We start from the raw sequence: 18,646 nt of genomic DNA on the forward strand, positions 1-18,646 counted from the left end.
TAATGTAGTATCATTTATTCAATGTCAGCTTCTACATACCTACCCTTCATTTACTAACCATTGCTTTAAGTCTTTCAAAGGTCAATGAGAGAGAGAGAGAGAGAGAGAGAGAGAGAGCAAAATGTACAAAGTTTCCTAAAACTTAATAGACCAGACACAAAGTTCTCAACAAATTCTGAAGCTACAGATTCTTGCCAGTATTACTGATAAATAATTGTGTAGGGCAAAGTAACTTCAATGTTTTCATTTCTTGTATTTCCAATGTCTTAATTTCTTGTTTAGCTTGACTGCCAATGACCAGCAAAAAAAAAAAAAACCTTATGAAGCACCAACTGGTTTGAACATAAATTGTCTCAATATCAACAATTTTTTTAATGACCCTGACCTTATCACAATTCAGTATTTGCAAAAGCAACTTCAAAAATTACCATATATCAGTAGTTTCTCCTAACACTAAAACTGATGTATGGAAATTTAAAAAGGGACCAATCACACATGAAACAATAACAGAAATTTTATAACAATCTTCTTCAAGACCAAATTTAGCTCCGGTGACTGGCAACTGAAAAATCCCAGCAGATGCATCCACCTTACATAAACACCATCCATCATACAAATCTCATTTCAGTACCAAATTCATGAATAAAACTCCATTGACCAATAAAAGAATCATATTTAAAATTAAAAGTCTACACTGCTACAGTGCATGAATAAAACTGTAGAAAACAGCAAAAGCATACCTTAAGATATGAGATACATGAACATGTAAGGGGATGAAAAATAATGTCAAAAACTCAAGTGATAAGGTGTATGATCCACAAAGCATAAATAAAAAAAGGGCAGTCCATAAACTGCAGAGAACATAATGACTTCCTTATCCTAAGGAGAATAAGATACAACAAATGAGTCTTAAGGAGAACATAGTTACAACAAAAGAGGGGGGTAAATTAATGACAAACGCCTCTCTCTTCTGAGCCTCTCAAATGCCAGTATGTATGTATGTAATGTTTGCAAAACAAGCCTAAGGTCCAAAGACAGAGAACAGGAAGACATCTACATTTAGGCACTTCACTGGTCAAGTTTGTTGTTCACCTCTGTCCCAGAGTCAACAAATTGCTGTACGAAGCAGTAAGTATGAAATAACTCCAATTAAATTTAGCTCAAAATACATGACTAACAGGTTCATGCTTCTTCATACCTGTATTTTGTGCTTAATGAAAATTGGTCAAATAACACACAAATCTAAAAGAAGTGAGTAGCAACAATAGGAAATTCATTCACATCAGTATATATATGAACCAAGACCGTCTCGGTTATATATTACTAGCTTAGTTGAATATTGTTGCCAATAACGTGCACATGTGCTGTTTAAGGAATACAGGCTGAGAAAGCATTAGTTTGGCATGTCTTTGGGAATGGTATATTAAATACACAGTAAATGTTAATATTATTACACAAGCTCAGAACATTGAAATATGCCCATGAACAACTTACAATTTAAGACACAAACTGTTACAAATAAAATAAAAATAGGATAAACAGATCTTCACAGAAGCTCTTCAGGTATCATAGGCAGTTCTTTTAGTCTATTTCATTCTGTGTGGTCAAATTTTACATCAAACCACACCACTAATCATTACTACTATTGTTCTGCAGGATAGCTTAAGAGTGAAAGACAATCTCTCTCACACATCTGAGCTATGTATCAAAGAGGCACGAAAAAAATGCCTATAAATAACAGTACACACTGTCGGTGGGTATTGCAAGATCACTGGACTAGGCATCACTTGAGACAGTCATGTTTCTCTGTCAAACATATTGGCTCAGATGTGCCACTAGCGATGATGTTGTATCAGTCAATGAGGCCTACTCAGCCACTTAGCACCATGATACACTTTTTCATTATTAAAAGTCTGACTGCTGCACTAGTACGGTACAAGTTCACTAAAATCCCTTTCCTAATGAGACAACATCTTAAATGTCATCATAATCAGGAAATTCTGATAAGGATTCGTCGTCTGAAGACGAAGGCGTGGGAGATCTCTCCTCCTTCATTTGTCGCATTCTTTCTATTTCCTCTGGGGTTCTTGCTTTTGCAAACGATTGTACTTTAGGGTATATATGCTCTATGGCATACTGCACATTACTTACACTAGGAGCTGAAACAGAAATTGTAGGAATTATGTATAAGTGGTACATTCAAGTATAAAGCTCTAGGAGCTGCAATATTCATATGAATAGGAGGAACTATTAAAATACAGTCGTTATAATCAAGTACTTAATCCTAAAATGTCTGAGAACACCAAACTGTAAGAGAGGGAGAGAGAGAGATCCTACAAATGGTTCCACCACTGTCAGGTGAGGACTATCTAGTTGAGGCCATCTCATTTTGATAAAATAGTTTTGATAAAGCTATAAACAAAAACACCTAATTTTCTCTCATATTCTCTCTCTCTCTCTTCCCCACCCTAGTTGTGACCCACAACAGTCAATTAATAACTAAGTACATAATTCACTGCTATTCAAGTTAACAGACACACTGTTTAGAGAGAGAGAGAGAGAGAGAGAGAGAGAGAGAGAGAGAGAGAGAGAGAGAGAGAGAGAGAGAAACCAACACTTAATACTAACCTGTAACTGTAATACTTCCAGTTGAAAATATCTTTAGTGTAGCTTTTGGATGGTCAATTTTATAGGTAACTCCAGGATGCAATTCTGGCTCATAACTGAAAACAAAAACAAGAGGAGGAAAGTCCTTTATATCAGTGAACTGTACAGTCTGCATTACCCTGAGAACATCTACATCTCTTAGATGGACATAAACACCTTCAGTGGAAAATTTGGAAAAACATCTCTTACATGGACATAAAACACCTTCAGTGGAAAATTTAGAAAAACTTGAGTGTCCAAATTAGTTTGAGCAAAAAAAAAATTAATTTTCATCATAAAATTCATTATTTGGATACTTACTGTTAAAGATAGCTTTTATCTCCTCACCTATTGGCACGGAGCTATAAGCTATCTTTAACAGTAGGTAAGATTCATCCCAAATAAAAAGGATTCCTACCAGTGTTCAAAGATTTTCAGTAGAAAGTTTGGAAAAATCAATGAACACCTAATAAGTTTTGGTGCAAAAAAAAAAAAAAAAAAAAAAAAAAAAAAAAAATCTTACCAGTTTCAAGATTTTCAACTAATCACAGAATCCACATTTGCAACTCATATTAAAATACAGAAAGAGAATGTAAAATGGATTTCCTGTATGTAACTAAACCAAATATCTAACATACTACCAATAAGTAATTGTTTCGTTGCATCCTTCAAAACATTATCAAACACTTACCCTGGGTATAAAATTCATGGATATACATTTTTCAGAGGCCAATGATATAAAATTCCAAGACCATTCTGAGCTTTATTTGTAAATGCATATAGTTTAATGAGTAAAATTTACATTACCATATAGAATGAGCACAATTTCCTAATGTCACTCTACTATCAACCATTATTTCAAAAAATACCCATAGTAGCAGGAGTCTCGAAAAGGAGAAACAAATCCACAATTACGTATGGGTAGTAGATTTAAAAATAAATTTCTACAGAGCTTTCTGGAATCTGTTCGATTTCCCTTCTCAATCTCAAAGTGGATCAAACAGATCCCCAAAGGCTCTCTGTAGTGATTTACTTTTAAATATATGTACCTATACATAACTGTGGATTTATTTCTCCAATCATAATTTTGCCAGTACAAACCAACAGAAATAATCAATACTACAATTATTTCTAAGAGATACACACCTTGCAGCTTCACGATATGTTTGACTAAACGGCGTAATTTTTATGTTGAATGGCATCGTACACGTACCAAGAACATTTACAATTCGAAAATTTCTGAACTTAGCTGGGTACTCTAACTTTTGTATTACTCTTGCTATCCTTCTAGCTGCTCTTCTTGCTTCATCTTCTGATGTTGATCCTGAGGGAAAAGAAAAACTCAGTTTTGTCTCTGTGATGAAGTTCTGTTTCTCCATGTCTTGGTCAAGATGTGAAATTTTTGGTGTAAGTGAGAAATTCAATTTGTACTACCCCATCATTTTACGTGCATGGTAACATTTAAAAATTCATAGGAAAGGATTTTATATGTATATACAATTTTTACTGCACATCATAACAGCCTGCAAAATAGTACAAGGCAGAACAAATGTCAATCTTCAAAAATTTACTAAAACATTTTCTTATGACACTTATATCTGGCAGAGAGGATAGAGTTTCAAACCAATTGGGGGTGGCACCCTCTCACCTACCAAGTTCTACTGGTAAAAAGGTAACATCTAGAGGGGCAAAAAAAAATTATGTTGGGTAAATAATTTTCTGTTAAGGAAGCAGCTTCTGAAGCCAAATTATAAATTTTTAAAAGATCACACAATTTTCATCCATAAATATACATGGAGTTTCAAGTTACTAGGCTACTATATGGAATCATATAATATACCTCAAAAACTGAACTGACCCACGTAGCAGTTTATTTTTATGCTTGGCAAACACAAGTATCTATTTACTTTGCCATGTATTTCAACATGACAGCAATTAACTCTAATGATTATGACAATACAAATGACAATCTTCAATTTTGAATTTATTGCAAACAGTTCTACGGAAATAAAAGCATTGTTACAAGGAGAGAATTTTGTTGTCTTAGATAAGGCAGTAAATCCTACCAATTGATGCAGATTTTGAGCCATCAGTAATAACTGTAGCATGATCCTTGGCACCTTGTATGTTGTGTTGTGTGCTGTTTATTCGTAGCTAAATACTAAGCTAAAAAAATAGTGTCTGTCCATTTACATAAAAAATCTGCATCTAGATCGATACATTTTAACAGCAAAAATTAACTACTACACTATTGTCTTCGTAATCAAAAATAAAACCCACACCCCCAAATCTCAATTCTGTTTATGATAATCTAAAGTTTTCTTTCTCTTACATCCCCATGGGAGAAAAATTACAGGAAATTTGGTAATCACTCAATAATACCAAAAAATATGACACCCACTTGTACCTGGAATGGTCTATTCTGAATAGCTTTTATAAAATGTGGCCGTTTTCCTCATAAATTAGTCATATAGGTCTTGTAAAATGCAATGCCTCAAAATGGTAAAAAAGTTTCAAACATACTGAAAAACACTAATTTGGCTTTGCCCTGAGGTAAGGATTCTCATTTCAAGGGCTTCATGCAAAACATCACACACCACATTAAGAGATCACTTACCATTCTCCAATACTTGGCAACTACAGTTGAGTTTAACTATGAGCCAATAGCTGGCTACTAAAAAGTATCTTTCTGATTTAGCAAATGGCAATACCCATGCTAACTTCCTGACCAATGGAGGATGCATTCTTTGTATATTCTGGTTAATGATACCATGAATAACTATTCTGTAACTCTCAGGGACAAGTCTAATCACCGTCCTTGTGACATAAACTGGATTCTTTAGTGGTTGCCACAGATTTGACCATCATCACTCTACCCTAGTAATCTCTGGATATGTACTTCTAAAGTATTTCCATTAGTATCTGACACCACCTGAGTTCACCCACATCATTACTTTTTTCAATACAAGTAGTTTGCAACGAACATGCTTGTCAGCCTTGGGACGTTAAGTGACTACTGCAAAAACTACAATTTTTAAAGCAATTTGTATTTTTCCTAACATACAAACCTGAGGGTCTTTACATACTGATATTACCTGCAGCACGAGCTGGGAATGGCCATTTAACTTTTAAACAAGGTGGTTAACTAACGACAGTAGGGGTGGGAGTCCCACCCACCCAGTCGGTACGTATTCACTTGGCCTTTCAGCCCAGGTAGCAGAATGAGGGGTGGCATGAGGTGAGCCATTAATATAAAGACCTTCAGGTTTGTATGTTAAGAAAAATACAAATTACTTAAAAAATTTGTAGTTTGTTCCTACATGAATACAAACCTTCGGTCTTTACATATGGAAACTTACTTCTTGGTGGGAGGATTCTGAGTAAATCTCTGAACCAACTGGTAGTTCAATTCACCTGGGCCTCTCTTCCTGTTCATGTAGACCAAAGGAAGGAGTCCCATGCCTCTGAACTGTTGACCACATGTGGTGTCCAACTGTCAGATTTCTGGGCCTTTTGAATTAATTCACAGAGTTAAAGTTAAGTATACCTTAGTTTTACCAGACCACTGAGCTGATTAACAGCTCTCCTAGGGCTGACCCAAAGGATTAGACTTATTTTACGTGGCTAAGAACCAATTGGTTACTTGGCAACGGGACCTACAGCTTATTGCGGAATCCGAACCACATTATAGCGAGAAATGAATTTCTATCACCAGAAATAAATTCCTCTAACTCTTCATCAGGCCGGCCGGGGAATCGAACTCCGGCCCAGTGAGTGTCAGTCCACAGCTCTACCAACTCACCCAACGAAGAGCTCAAGGGCTTGGATGAACCCATAGTGTCAGAAACAATAAAAAGCTAATAAAACCAACATATTTGTTTTATTGTCAGCCTCTCTCTCCAGGACTTACATCTATTAATCTACAGTATACTAGATTATAGACTGGGTACTCAGTCATCTAACTCACCTGCATTGCATGCCTGTCCAGCACATGATGGCCTGCCAACCGTTCCTCTGCCCTAAGGGAGAGGAGGGGTATAAAACAAGAAAAAGGAGGAGGCCAGACACACACACACACACACACACACACACACTCTCTTTCGCAACCATACACCTTAGGCAAGATGCTACCTGTCCCTCTAAGGGAGCTGGGTGAGCTACACAATTTGTCGAGCAGCCACCACAGGACCCAAGGAAAAAGTGTCCAAGGACCTATGGGCAACGTCCCAAAGTAAAGGGAGGTGAATGTGGTCTGGCACGAATGTGGTTGCACTCTTAGTACCTGTTGAACCAACAGGTTCTTCCTGAATGCAAAGGGCAGACCAATGCCCCTAACTTTGTGAGCTCTCACCCAGTATTTACTCCCGTCCACCTCGTCAGACATAGAGTATGCTCATTTGATTGTATCACAGAGCCAAAAAGAAATGGTATTCTTGGACATCTTTCTTGGTCAAGCCAGTTCTAACAAAGAGTTGTTGACACTCAGGCCAGTGGGGTCGAGTCCTCTTAAGATAGTACTGCAGCACCCAAACTGGACACAGCAGCATCTCATCCGGATCACTACCGACAAAGTCCTCAGTGAAGGGGATTGTAAATGACTCAAATCTGGCATCAGGGACCAATGGATTCTGAGTCTTTGCTATGAATTCCATGGCAAATTTGAGCAGGACATAACCCCAATCCCCTTGAGGAAGTCCATAAAGTTCGCCAACTCTTTTTGCCGATGCCAGGGCAAGCAAGAACACAGTCTTGAGGGTCAGATCCGTCTGACAACTTGTAAAGGCTTGTACGGCATACGAGTCAGGCTCCATAGAATGAGAGCCACATCCCACTCAGGGGACCTGAGTTCTCTGGGAGGGCAAGACTGTACAAAGCTTCTTATCAGCATAGAGATCTCCTGCGAGGAAGAGAGATCGATGACTTTCGGGCGAAGGACTTGGCCCAGGGCAGACCAGTAGCCCTTAACAGCTGAGATAGAGAGAAGCTTCTCATAGAGAAGGAATACGAGAAAGTCCGCTGCTTGCTGAAGAGTAGCTCCAACCAGAGAGATACCCCCGTCTACTGCACCAACCACAAAAGACAGCCCATTTCCCCTGGTACAAAGCTGCTGAGAATTACCAAAGGTATCCAGACATCTCTGTCGCTGTGCAGCAGGAAAAGCTCCTCACTCGCAATAGATGCTGGAGAGTATCCAGCTGTGAAGTGACAGCGACTCCACGGACTGGTGGTACCTCTCTGCAGCTGGCATAGGAGGTTGTGCCAAGGGGAAATCTCTCTTGGTGCCTCAGCAAGCAGAGCTAGCAGGTCCAGATACCATGTGGCATGTGGCCACTTGGGAGCCACCAGGGTCACCCTGAATCTCAGACAGAATGGAGAGAAAGAGTAAGCCTCAAGATTGTCCCATGGGTGGTGAAAAGCTGCCTTTCCAAAACATTAATGTGGAGGTGTCTGTCATTCTGGTTCCACACAACTGAAACCAGCAACTCTTTCAGATGTGCGCCCCACCCCTTGGTTGATCCATCCAAGAACAGAAGCATAATGACAGAAGATGTGTGTAGTGACACTCCTATTGCAAGGTTCCTGTCATCCAGCCACCAGGCTAAGTCCTGTCTCACTTCCTCTTCAAGAGGAGTGGGAAGGAACGGGGAGTCCTTTGCCGGAGACCAGAACTCTTTCATCCTCCACTGATGAGAACGAAGGTGAAGCCGCACAAGGGACTAGCTTCTCCAAGGACGACAGGTGACTGAGAACAACTTTCCACTGCTGAGCTGGTTGCTCCCGCTGAGACAGGAACAACTGCTGCGCTGCCTCTCTAAACCTGCTGATACACGAGTTGGAGGGGTAGACTCTCACTGCTGCCATATCTATCAGCATGGTCAGATACTTTATACTCTACTTGGGTATGAGATCAGACTTCTCAAAATTTATCACTAACCCAAGGCCGTGACAAAATTCAAGAAGTCAATGTCTGTCGTGGAGCAACTGCAAATGGGGGCTCACCAGAACTAGCCAGTCATCATGATACCTCAGAAGACGTATCCCGTGCGAGTGGGCCCAAGTCGACACAAGGGTGAACACTTGTGTTAACACCTGGGGAGCGGCTGAGAGTCCGAAACAGAGAGTCTGAACTGGTACACTCTCCCCAAGGATAATGTGGAGGTATCTGCAGGAGGACTGATAGATGGGTATTTGAAAATACGCATCTTCAAGTCCACCGAAAGCATGAAGTCAGACTCCCTCACAGCCGCGAGCACTGAACGTGTCGTTTCCATTTTGAACCGAGTCTGGCAAACAAATCAGTCTTCATCCACCCGTCTCTTTCTCCATGGGAAAGAGACAGCTGTAAAACCCTGTAGACTGGTCCACCACGACTTCTACAGCACCTTTCTTCAACACAGCTTTCACCTAGCCCTATAGGGCGAGATCCTTCAGTGAGCTGGGAACATACGTGCAGAGATGGACCAAAATAGTTGGCAAGGGGTGGTAAGAACTTGAAGGGAAGTTGATAACCTACCCGAATGACATCCACTACCCAGGTTTCTGCTCCATATCATTGCCATGTTGACCTATAGCTCGACAGGCACCGCCTCCACCAATGGCAGCACGTGGGGAGGAATGCCGCCCTTAGCGTCCTCCTCCCTTCTTACCCCTGCCTCCTCTCCCAGGTTGGGGAGGGGGCTGAAAGGGGCACTGCTGCGCACCTTTCCTGATGGGGGCAGAAGACTGGGTGTTCCTATGAGGGTCCTTGGAAGTCTGGGACTTCCAAGGACTCTTAGAAGTGCCAGTCTGACCCGAAGGTCGGGCTGCAGTGGCACACATAGACTCGGAGGCCTTGGCCATTGCCTGCTGAACGAGACGGTCATTGTCCTATGTCCTCTCTCTCTGTCTGTCCACCACGGCATCCACTTCTCTAGGGAACAGGGAAGTGAAACCCAGTATTGTTCCGTTCCGTTAAGCCAAGGCCAACTCAGAACCGACGAACCTGATGATCTAATTCAAGACAGCATATCTCCTCTTCAACACCAGGTTAGCCCACAGAGTTAGCTGTCTGGTGGGGTAGGTAGGAGATGGCCCTACCTCCAGACAGCATCAGTCTCTTGAATGTTTCTTCCTCTTCAGGGTTCACAGCACTTGAAGTGGAGGAGGAAGCAATCTTGGCCACTGAAAGGGACCACAGATCAATCCAAGAGACTGTCTGGAATGCTGCCATGGTAGTCATTCCAGTGCCGTTGCCTCCTGCTGCGAGGGGGAGACCTCCTCTGAATGGAGCTGGTCCAGCAACAGACCCAGGTCAACCTGTTTAGTCAGCAAAGGCTTCTCTGATTGCACGTAGTCTTTTCTGGCGAGTGAGAGGAGGAGGAAGCATCTTACATGAGCAGCTGGACCGAAGTGAATTTTCCTGCCCAGACACAATAGAATTCACCTGGTCCAAGACCCCTTCAGCAAGATTAGACCAAGGCAGGCCCACCAAAGCTTTGGGTTCCTTGTGGGACCCCTAAAAGGATTAGAGGGTTGAAGGGCGATCCATGGAAGTAGCCAGGGTCTCTTCCTCTAGACCGTTGTACTGACAAGTCAATCGAACGATCTCAGTGAAGGTCCTCTGTAACTCAGGGGTGTCCGCAACCTGGGGAAAAGGACCCTCGAACCCTTCCAGGTCATGGTCTTCCCAGGATACTCTCTCTTAAGGGGAGAGGCACTTGTCAGAACCCCTTGGCAACCTCTCCGCCACTCGAGCATATGACCGGTCCGGTCCAAAGCCTGCACCCAGAGCATAAGCTTTCATGACGGTCTGGGATGGGAAGGCGAATGTAACCAGTCCAAACCCTAGTCCCATCCTTCTCCTGGTAAACCCCCATGAGGTGAAGGGGACAGGTGAGGAAGGCCATGGGAGGTCGTTAACCCGCGATGACATTGGCCGCATGGGTCAGGGAGAGCAATCCCATTCACGCAAACTTGGATGGGGCTGTCCCAAAGGCATGCTATTGTCTTCTTCGAGGCTGGGGCCTCTACAGGCGAAGAAGACTGGACAGGGGACCTCCTCTTTGCTTTTCCCAGTGAGCAGACCTGTGGGCCAGCATCACCTTTCTGGGACCCTGGCAGTGTTCCTATGCAGGAACATGCAGGGGGTGAGGCAGCGCCTGCATGTAGAGCGCTCATTCTCTCTCGTTGTGCTGGGCCCGGGTCTGTGTATGCCGTAGAACCACCTTTACCAGCCCGGTAAAGTGACTTCCCGGGACCGGTACCAGTGACACAGGAGTCTGTGGGACCCTATGCACCTGTAGCTCCCGTGATACAGGGGTTTGTGGAGCCTTATACAATAGTTGCTTCCGATGCACGGGGGTCCCTGGAACCCCATGCAGTGGTAGAAGGTTCTTTACCGGCCCGGGGAGGTGACTTTCCAGGACCGGTATCGGTGACACAGGATTCTATGGAACCTCAGGCACCTGATGCTCCAGTGGCATGAGCGTCCACAGAACCCTGTGCAACAGTTCCTGTGCCTGATGACAGAAAGGGAGAGCATATGAGAGATCCCTTAGCCTCTTCCGTGGATGAAGGCTGACCATTAAGAGGTCCTAAGGGCATTCTTAAGGCAGGGAGAAGCAACCTCCTCCTTCCTCCGCTTGGAAGCTTTGTAAGAAGGGGAGGCATCTGCACACAACAAAGACGTACAACGACTCTTTTTCTTCAACCTCTTCTTGCATTCGCGGCAGGTCTTCTTGAACGAGGCTTGGAAGATGACAAGTCCCCAAGGGGAGGATGTTGGAGGGGAAACTGCAGGGCACATAGCAGGATGCATGATTGTAGGAACCACTGCCATAGTGGTGGTCCTAAATCTGGTTGACATCGTAACCGCTGCCATAGTAATGGTCACGGAAGCAGCAGTCACAGGAGGGGTATTAGATGCCCTCAAGTGAGAAATCAAGTCCTGCACAGAAGGCTCCCCCAGGAGGCCTGGGGGGAGCCTATCTCCCAAAGCCCCTCAGGCTTCACCAAACCTAAAAGTACTGAGGGGGAGTCCTCCCTCACTGAACAAACGGAGACTGCCAGCGAGGAGTCGGCCTGGGTCATCGCCCCCCTACGCCAACTCTCTCCTGATGAAGCAGAAGGAGATGGCTAAGGGGAGCCGACTCCCTTAGGAGTGGTAACAATGAAAGGCAGCTTGGCTGGGGGGTAGGAAGGAGCCAGATGGAAATTCTGGGCATCACCAGAGGCATGTCGCCCTCCGATGATGTCAAGGAAACTTTCTCTCTCTCTTTTCCTTTTCCGGCTGAACTGCATCCACTTTCTGACGGCCAGACACGACACTCAGGACATATGTGGCTTAATCTCAATAGAGGAGAGGAAGCGATTGCAGGGTTTGTTCGTGTCTGGGTAGTGCCTCATGACACAAGGCTTCCTCTCCTTTGGCTCTGATAAGTTGTGGGTTTGCATCATGAAAACACAAGTACTGTATAAACAATATACACAAGTACTCAACAAACAAAAACAAGGTTTAGTTAAATGGTCCTGTCGAGCAGAGATGTCTAAATGTGATGGCGGCCGAAAGCAAAGTGTTTGCGTACTGACTGGGTGGGCGGGGCTCCCACCCCTAAGAACGGTAGTTAACCACCTTGTTTAAAAGTTAAACGGCCATTCCCAGCTTACAGTGCAAGTAATATCCATATGTAAAGACCAAAGGTTTGTATTCGTTTAGGAACAGCTGAATGTTTAGAACAAAAACAAACATATAGAAGCTTACCAGTGCACGTTATTTTTCCCGATGACCATATCGATGCAGTCGTAGGAGGATTTCTGATTTTCAGGGTAACCATCTAAGAATAATAAAAGGATATATCAGAACTCTGTCTGAAAACACTACATGAAAATTTGACTATCTTAAATGCCTTTGCAGAAAAAGTTACAAGAAACAGATATTATCAAAGGGATTAATGAGTCACTTAACATTAAATCTATAAAATCAAAGGGACTAGTGTGAGGTACATGAAATAAAACTATCTTCACAGGGATTAATGTGACGCACATGAAATTAAAACTATAATCACAGGGATGAATGTGAGGCCATGAAATTAAAACTATAATCAAAGGGATTAATGTGGGGCACATGAAATTAAAACTAATATAACCACAGGGATGAATGTGAGGCACATAAAATTAAAACTATAATCAAAGGGATGAATGTAAGGCACATGAAATTGAGTATATAATTAAATGGATGAATTTCAGGTACATGAAACTAAAACTATAATCAAAGGAATTAATGTGAGGCACATGAAATTAAAACTATAAAGGAATTAATGTGAGGCACGTATAATTAAAACTATAATAAAAGGAATGAATATATACAATGATGACTAAAAATCATATAATAATCTTACCCCACTCTCTCTTCGATATTCTACATTATGTGCACAGCGAGCTATTTGTCGTAATTCAAGGTGGCATCCAACGGAAAAAGAAGACACAACGTTATTTATTATGATATCGATAACAGGGGCCTCATCTATCACCTCTGCAGGATTGCTTGCTGTACCATCATTAACTTCCGGAAGCTCCGGCACATTTTGAGCTTCAGGCATCATGCCGTTTGCCAAGCCAACTACCTGGAGAAAGAAATACAGTATAATTTTACATTAAAAACTAACGTAAGACTACTGTTGGAAACAGGCTTCCTTCTGCCTGCATTTGATCTTGAAGATTTAGTGATTCTTTCCCTCCATTCATCATATACTTTACAAATAATTTCATCCTTGTTTATGTGACTAAGACTTGCACATACTACCAAGCTTTAACCTAGCAATACAAACAGTGTAATACAGTATATAAATTATACAGTAATCAAGTATGCAGACTGTTTGTCAATACTTCTGCACCGATCCTAGAAAACAACTTGGAATGTACAGTACTTTTCACCTTGTATTAAACAAAAAAGATATGTACATACACAATACATGTATTTGAAGTTACAACAATCAGAACATGATTTTAATGATAAAATAAAGTTTGTTCATACTTACCTGGCAGATATATATACAGCTGTATTTCTCGAAATCCGACAGAATTTCAAATTTCGCGACACACGCAGTGTGGTCAGGTGGTTAGTACTCATTCCGCGGCTGGGGTGGGTATCAGGAACCATTCCCATTTTCTATTCAGATTTTCTAGTGCCACTGTCTCCTGAGGGGAGGTGGGTGGGCACTATAAATATATATATCTGCCAGGTAAGTATGAACAAACTTTATTTTATCATTAAAATATCATTTTGTTCATGAAACTTACCTGTCAGATATATATATAGCTGAATCCCACCATTGGAGGGGGTAGAGACAGAATAAGATTTAGGAAAAAACAAATAAATGTAAAATTATTTTGGTTCCTTACCTGTTAGCATAGCTGACTGAGTGGTTACTGTCACTCTAGCCTGCTTCTGCTTTACTAGATTCTCCAGCAAGGTAGGGACCTATAAAGCTGGTGAGATCTAGATGATCTGTCCACGGGGCGTGACCACAATGGGACTAGATCATATGACCATACTGAGAGGAAAAAGAGCAACAACCAACCACCTAACCAGCCTATCTAAGCCAATGAACCTAATTTAGGCAAAGATTGGGAAGACTGCCCACATCGGTGGCCACCCAACAACCAGAAAAAAAACAAGATTAAAAATACCACCTAACCCTAAAGGATAGGATCAGAGTTGCCCTCTTCTCCCAACATTGTGTCTGAAGAAACGTATGGTCCCAGCGAAGAACAGTCTTCAAAGTTGACTTCACATCTTGCCAAGAGTGTGAGGCAAACACTGAATTACTTCGCCAAAAGGTGGTACCCAGAAGATGTTAAGAGACATATTTCTTCTTGAAAGCCATGGAGAGGTCGCAATGGCTCTCACCCGTGAGCTTTCACCTCAACAACCTCATGTCACCTTCTTGGCAGGAAGAATGAGCCTCTTTGATGGTACTTCTTAAAAAGAATGCCAGTGCATTCTTGGACATTGGTTTAAGTCAGGTTTCTAACAGAACACCACAAATTGTCCAATGGACCTCGAGTTTCTTTGTTCCTTTAAGGTAGAACTTGAGAGCCCTGACACTGCACAAGACTCTCTCTGATTCTTGTCCAAGAATCTCAAATCAAACCTTTGATTTCAAAAGTCTTGGGCCAAGGGGTTTGAAAGATTTTCATTTTTGGCAAGAAAAAATGGACTAAAGAGCAAACAGCATTAGGACCCCTAAAGCCAAGCCTTACATAGCCTGAACTTCACTAACCCTCTTATGTCGCCAGAAGTTAGGAAGTTAGAAAATCGCCTTTCTAGTCATGTTCTTGAGAGATGCAGAAGACATAGGTTCAAAAGGACTTGACATCAGAAATTTCAGGACCACATCCAGGTTCCAAGGAGGGTCATGGGCTGAGGAACCTTAACAGTTTCAAAGGATCTCAAGATCGTGGAGATCCTTGTTGTCAGGCAAAGTCTAGGCCTCTGTGTCGGAAGACTGCCGACAGCATACTTTTATAACACTTTAATAGTAGAGACTGCCAGTTTTCTTTCTCCCTGAGATAAAGAAGAAAGTCTGCTATTTGGCACACAGTGATAGAGGAAGAGGAATCCCCCTGCTCTTGCACCATCTCCTAAGGTTGCCCACTTCGATTGATATATCCTTTAGATGAAGGTCTTCTGGCACTAGCGATAGCCTTTGCCACTGGCTCAGAAAAACCCCTCGCTCTTGACCAATTTTTGAGATAGTCTGAAAGCAGTTAGACTCAGAGCGGGGAGGTTTTGTGGAATCTTTGAAGTGGGGCTGCCTGAGAAGACCTGCTCTCAGGAAGTGTCCTTGGGAAGTCCAACCAGAAAGAAACTCTGAGAACCAGTGCTGCTGGCCAAAAGGGGGATAAGGTCATCCTTGTTCCTTGTGATGCTGAGAATTTTCTGATCACTTCTCCCAGGATCTTGAAGGGGAAAAGGCGTAAAAGATCTAGGCCTTTCCAGTCCCAGAGGAGGGCATCTCTGCTAAGGCCCCAGGATCTAAGACAGGAGAGCAGTAAAGAGGAAGCCTCTTTGTTCTTGGAGGTCGCAAAGAGGTCTACAAGGGGGCGTCCCCATAACCTCCAAAATCCAGACACACCTCCTGTGAAGGGTCCATTCCGTCGGCAGGAGTTGATGCTGCTGCTAACTGAGAAGGTCTGCTCGGATATTCTCCACGCCTGCGACAAACCTTGTGAGAATTGAAATGATCCCCGAGCATGAGGCCAAAGCAGGATCTCTTTGCCAGGTTGAACAGGGAACAAGTATTGCTTCTTGAGGTAAGCTAAGGCTGTGGTGTTGTAGAATTCACCTGAACAACTTCGGCCTGACACTTGGATCCTCGAAGAATTGAAGGGCTAAATGGATAGCTCCTAATTCTTTGAGATTGATGTGCCAGGACACCTGTTCCTCTCCAGGTGCCTGACACTTCTTCCCCTCCTAGTGTTGCTCCCCATCCTCCCTGGACCCGTCGGAAAAACAACACTAGGTGGGGTTCTCTGAAGGCTGAGAGAAACCCTTCTGCCAGTAACAAGGGGTCGAGCCACCACCTCAGGTGAGTCTTGACAGGCGGAAGAGATCTTCAAAGTCTCTTCCAGGTCCTCCTTGTTCATCCAGTTCTCCAACAGGAAAAACTGAAGAGGCCTGAGATGAAGTCTTCCCAGGAAACAAACTTCTCCAGCGAGGAAATGGTCCCCAGCAAACTCATCCATTCCCTCACCGAGCATGTTTCCTTCCCCAGGAGAGATGAAACTTTTTCCAAGCAATGTTGTTGGCGTTCTTGGGATGGAAAAGCTCGAAAAGCCACTGAATCCATCTGAATCCCCAGATAGACGATGGACTGAGTCGGGATCAGATGGGACTTTTCTTTGTTGACTAGAAGTCCCAGGGACCGTCAACTCCAATGTAAATTTAGGTCCTCCAGACACTGAGCTTGGGAAGAAGCTCGAATGAGTTGTCGTCAGGTAAAGCAAATGTGCGAACGGATCCCCGCCAAGTGAAGCCACCTCGCCACATTTCTCATGATCACTGTGAAAATCATGGGAGCTGTGCTGAGACCAAAGCAAAGAGCTCTGGGTGGAAGACTCTTCCCCCAGTACAAACCTCAGGTACTGTCTTGACTGAGGATGTATGGGAACATGGAAATCTTAGCGTCTTGTAAGTCCAGAGAGACCATCCAATCTCCTGGTCTTAAGGGCTCCGAGAACAGACTGGGAAGTTTCCATCTTGAACTTCTCTTTGACAATGAAGCGGTTCAGTCTGCTGACGTCAGTACAGGTCTCCAACCTCCCGACTGTTTCGGGACTAAGAACAGTCAGTTGTAGAACCCGGAGAGGCTAGATCCTGAACTGGCTCCACAGCTCTTTCTGAGCATCTGCTCCAAAAGATCTAAAAAGGATCTGTTGTTTTTCCCAATGGTAGGAGGCGACAGATCCTTGGGTGGCGTACAAAAGGGGTGGAGTCGAGAAAGGGGATCTTGTAGCCTTTCTCTAGAACTAGGAGGGACCAGGTGTCCGCCCCTCTTGCTCTCCAGGCTCCCGCAAAATGAAGCCTGGCTCCCACAGGTGTCTGGAGGAGATGAAAATCACTTTCTGCCCAAAGAAGGCTTGATGGGGCTGCTCCTCTGGAAAAACCTCTCCCCTCGTGGAGTCGATTTCGAGGAAGAAGCTCCTCCACGAAAGGGCTGTTTCTTCTTGGAGAACAGAACTGACAACGAACAGAAGGGACTGAAGGGCGTCTAGGAAGAATGGGCCAGAGAAGATCTCGTGGCCTTCTCCTTAAGACTGGAAGCGAGGTCCTTGATTAAAGGCGACGGAGAAACTGGGAAGAGATGGCTCGACAAAGGGGCAAACAATAATTCAGCCCTTTGAGGCAGAAACTGACTTGGAGGTGAAATTGCAGTACAAGGCCCTCTTCTTCAAAGACCTGTACAAAAATGAGAAGCCAGTTCCTCTGAGCCATCCCTGACTGCCTTATCCATGCAATTCAAAACACTGGATAGCTCCCCCAGGCTGATCGAGTCGGGGCTTCTAAGCTTGAGGTCCAAAGCACCCAAACACCAGTCTAAGAAGTTAAAGACTTCCAAAGATCGAAAGAGTCCCTTCAGATGATGGTCGGTCTCGGACATTTGTCCACGAAACCTTAGCAGTCGACAGTTGGGACCTCCTGGAAAAGTCGACAAGGCTGGCGAAATCTCCTTGAGGCAAGGCGGAACTTGAGAACCGGCGTCCTCACCTGTCTCATACCACATACCCGCCTTACCGACAAAGCTTAGAAGGAGGAAGGGCAAAAGAAGTCTTGCCTTGGGTCTTCCGCTCCTCCATCCAGGCGTTAACCTTAAGAAAAAGGCCTTCTTCGTAGCCAGAGAAGAAGTCATCTTCAAACAAGCGTTCTCCTCGCTTTGGAAGAGGCAAGTTCGAAGGAGGAGAGAGAGGCCGAGGGTTTAAACTTATCGCCAAATAAGTCCTTAAGAAGACCGGTTAACACCTGGTAGTCGGAGGCGAGGAAGCAGAAGGTTGATCAAAACCGCAGGCTCTGAATCGCCAGAGACTTCTCCTTCATGAAAGCCAGTGCTAACATGAGATTCACGACAGCTTTGATTGGTGAAGGCCTTGAGGTCCGAGCAACGGAAGAGGATCTACTTTTCCCTGCAGGATCAGAATGCTCTGGGGCGTCCCTGGCGAGCTGAGGCGTCCTGGGAGGCGTCCAACAGGCGCCCTGAAGCAGCCGATCGGAGCCCAACCTGGCGTCATGCTGAGCGTCCTGCGAGCGTCCTGCGCGGAAGAGAAGCAGCCCTGACGAGCAGCTAAAGAAGAGTCCTGGATAGCTGCTTGCGGCGTCGTGATGATGGCGAGAATCACGAAGGAACTCGTGAGCTGAGAGGGCGACAAGAGGCGAGAAGCAGGAGATCAGTGGGAAGAAAAGGAAGCAGGAGGCGGGGACTTCCTGGACTTGATTAATTCCAGCCTCAAGTCCTTGCGACATTCC

The 18,646-nt window shown here is 43.7% G+C and overlaps 1 protein-coding gene across 4 annotated transcripts in view; it reads right to left on the reverse strand.

Annotated features, from left to right (window-relative positions):
- The window catches only part of LOC136845270 (TATA box-binding protein-like 1), a 49,226-nt gene continuing 30,580 nt past the window's right edge, over nt 1-18,646 (reverse strand). For all 4 annotated transcript variants that reach the window (XM_067115418.1, XM_067115415.1, XM_067115416.1 and 1 more), the window contains exons 3-7: nt 13,023-13,247; nt 12,386-12,458; nt 3,793-3,970; nt 2,629-2,723; nt 1-2,159 (exon numbers count right to left, since the gene is read on the reverse strand). In XM_067115418.1, coding sequence (XP_066971519.1) covers nt 1,975-2,159; nt 2,629-2,723; nt 3,793-3,970; nt 12,386-12,458; nt 13,023-13,247 — 756 coding nt within the window. In that variant the 3' untranslated portion in view covers nt 1-1,974. The remainder of the gene's footprint in view (nt 2,160-2,628; nt 2,724-3,792; nt 3,971-12,385; nt 12,459-13,022; nt 13,248-18,646) is intronic.

This window comes from Macrobrachium rosenbergii, chromosome 13 (genome assembly GCF_040412425.1).
Source record: "Macrobrachium rosenbergii isolate ZJJX-2024 chromosome 13, ASM4041242v1, whole genome shotgun sequence".
Taxonomy (NCBI): domain Eukaryota; kingdom Metazoa; phylum Arthropoda; class Malacostraca; order Decapoda; family Palaemonidae; genus Macrobrachium; species Macrobrachium rosenbergii.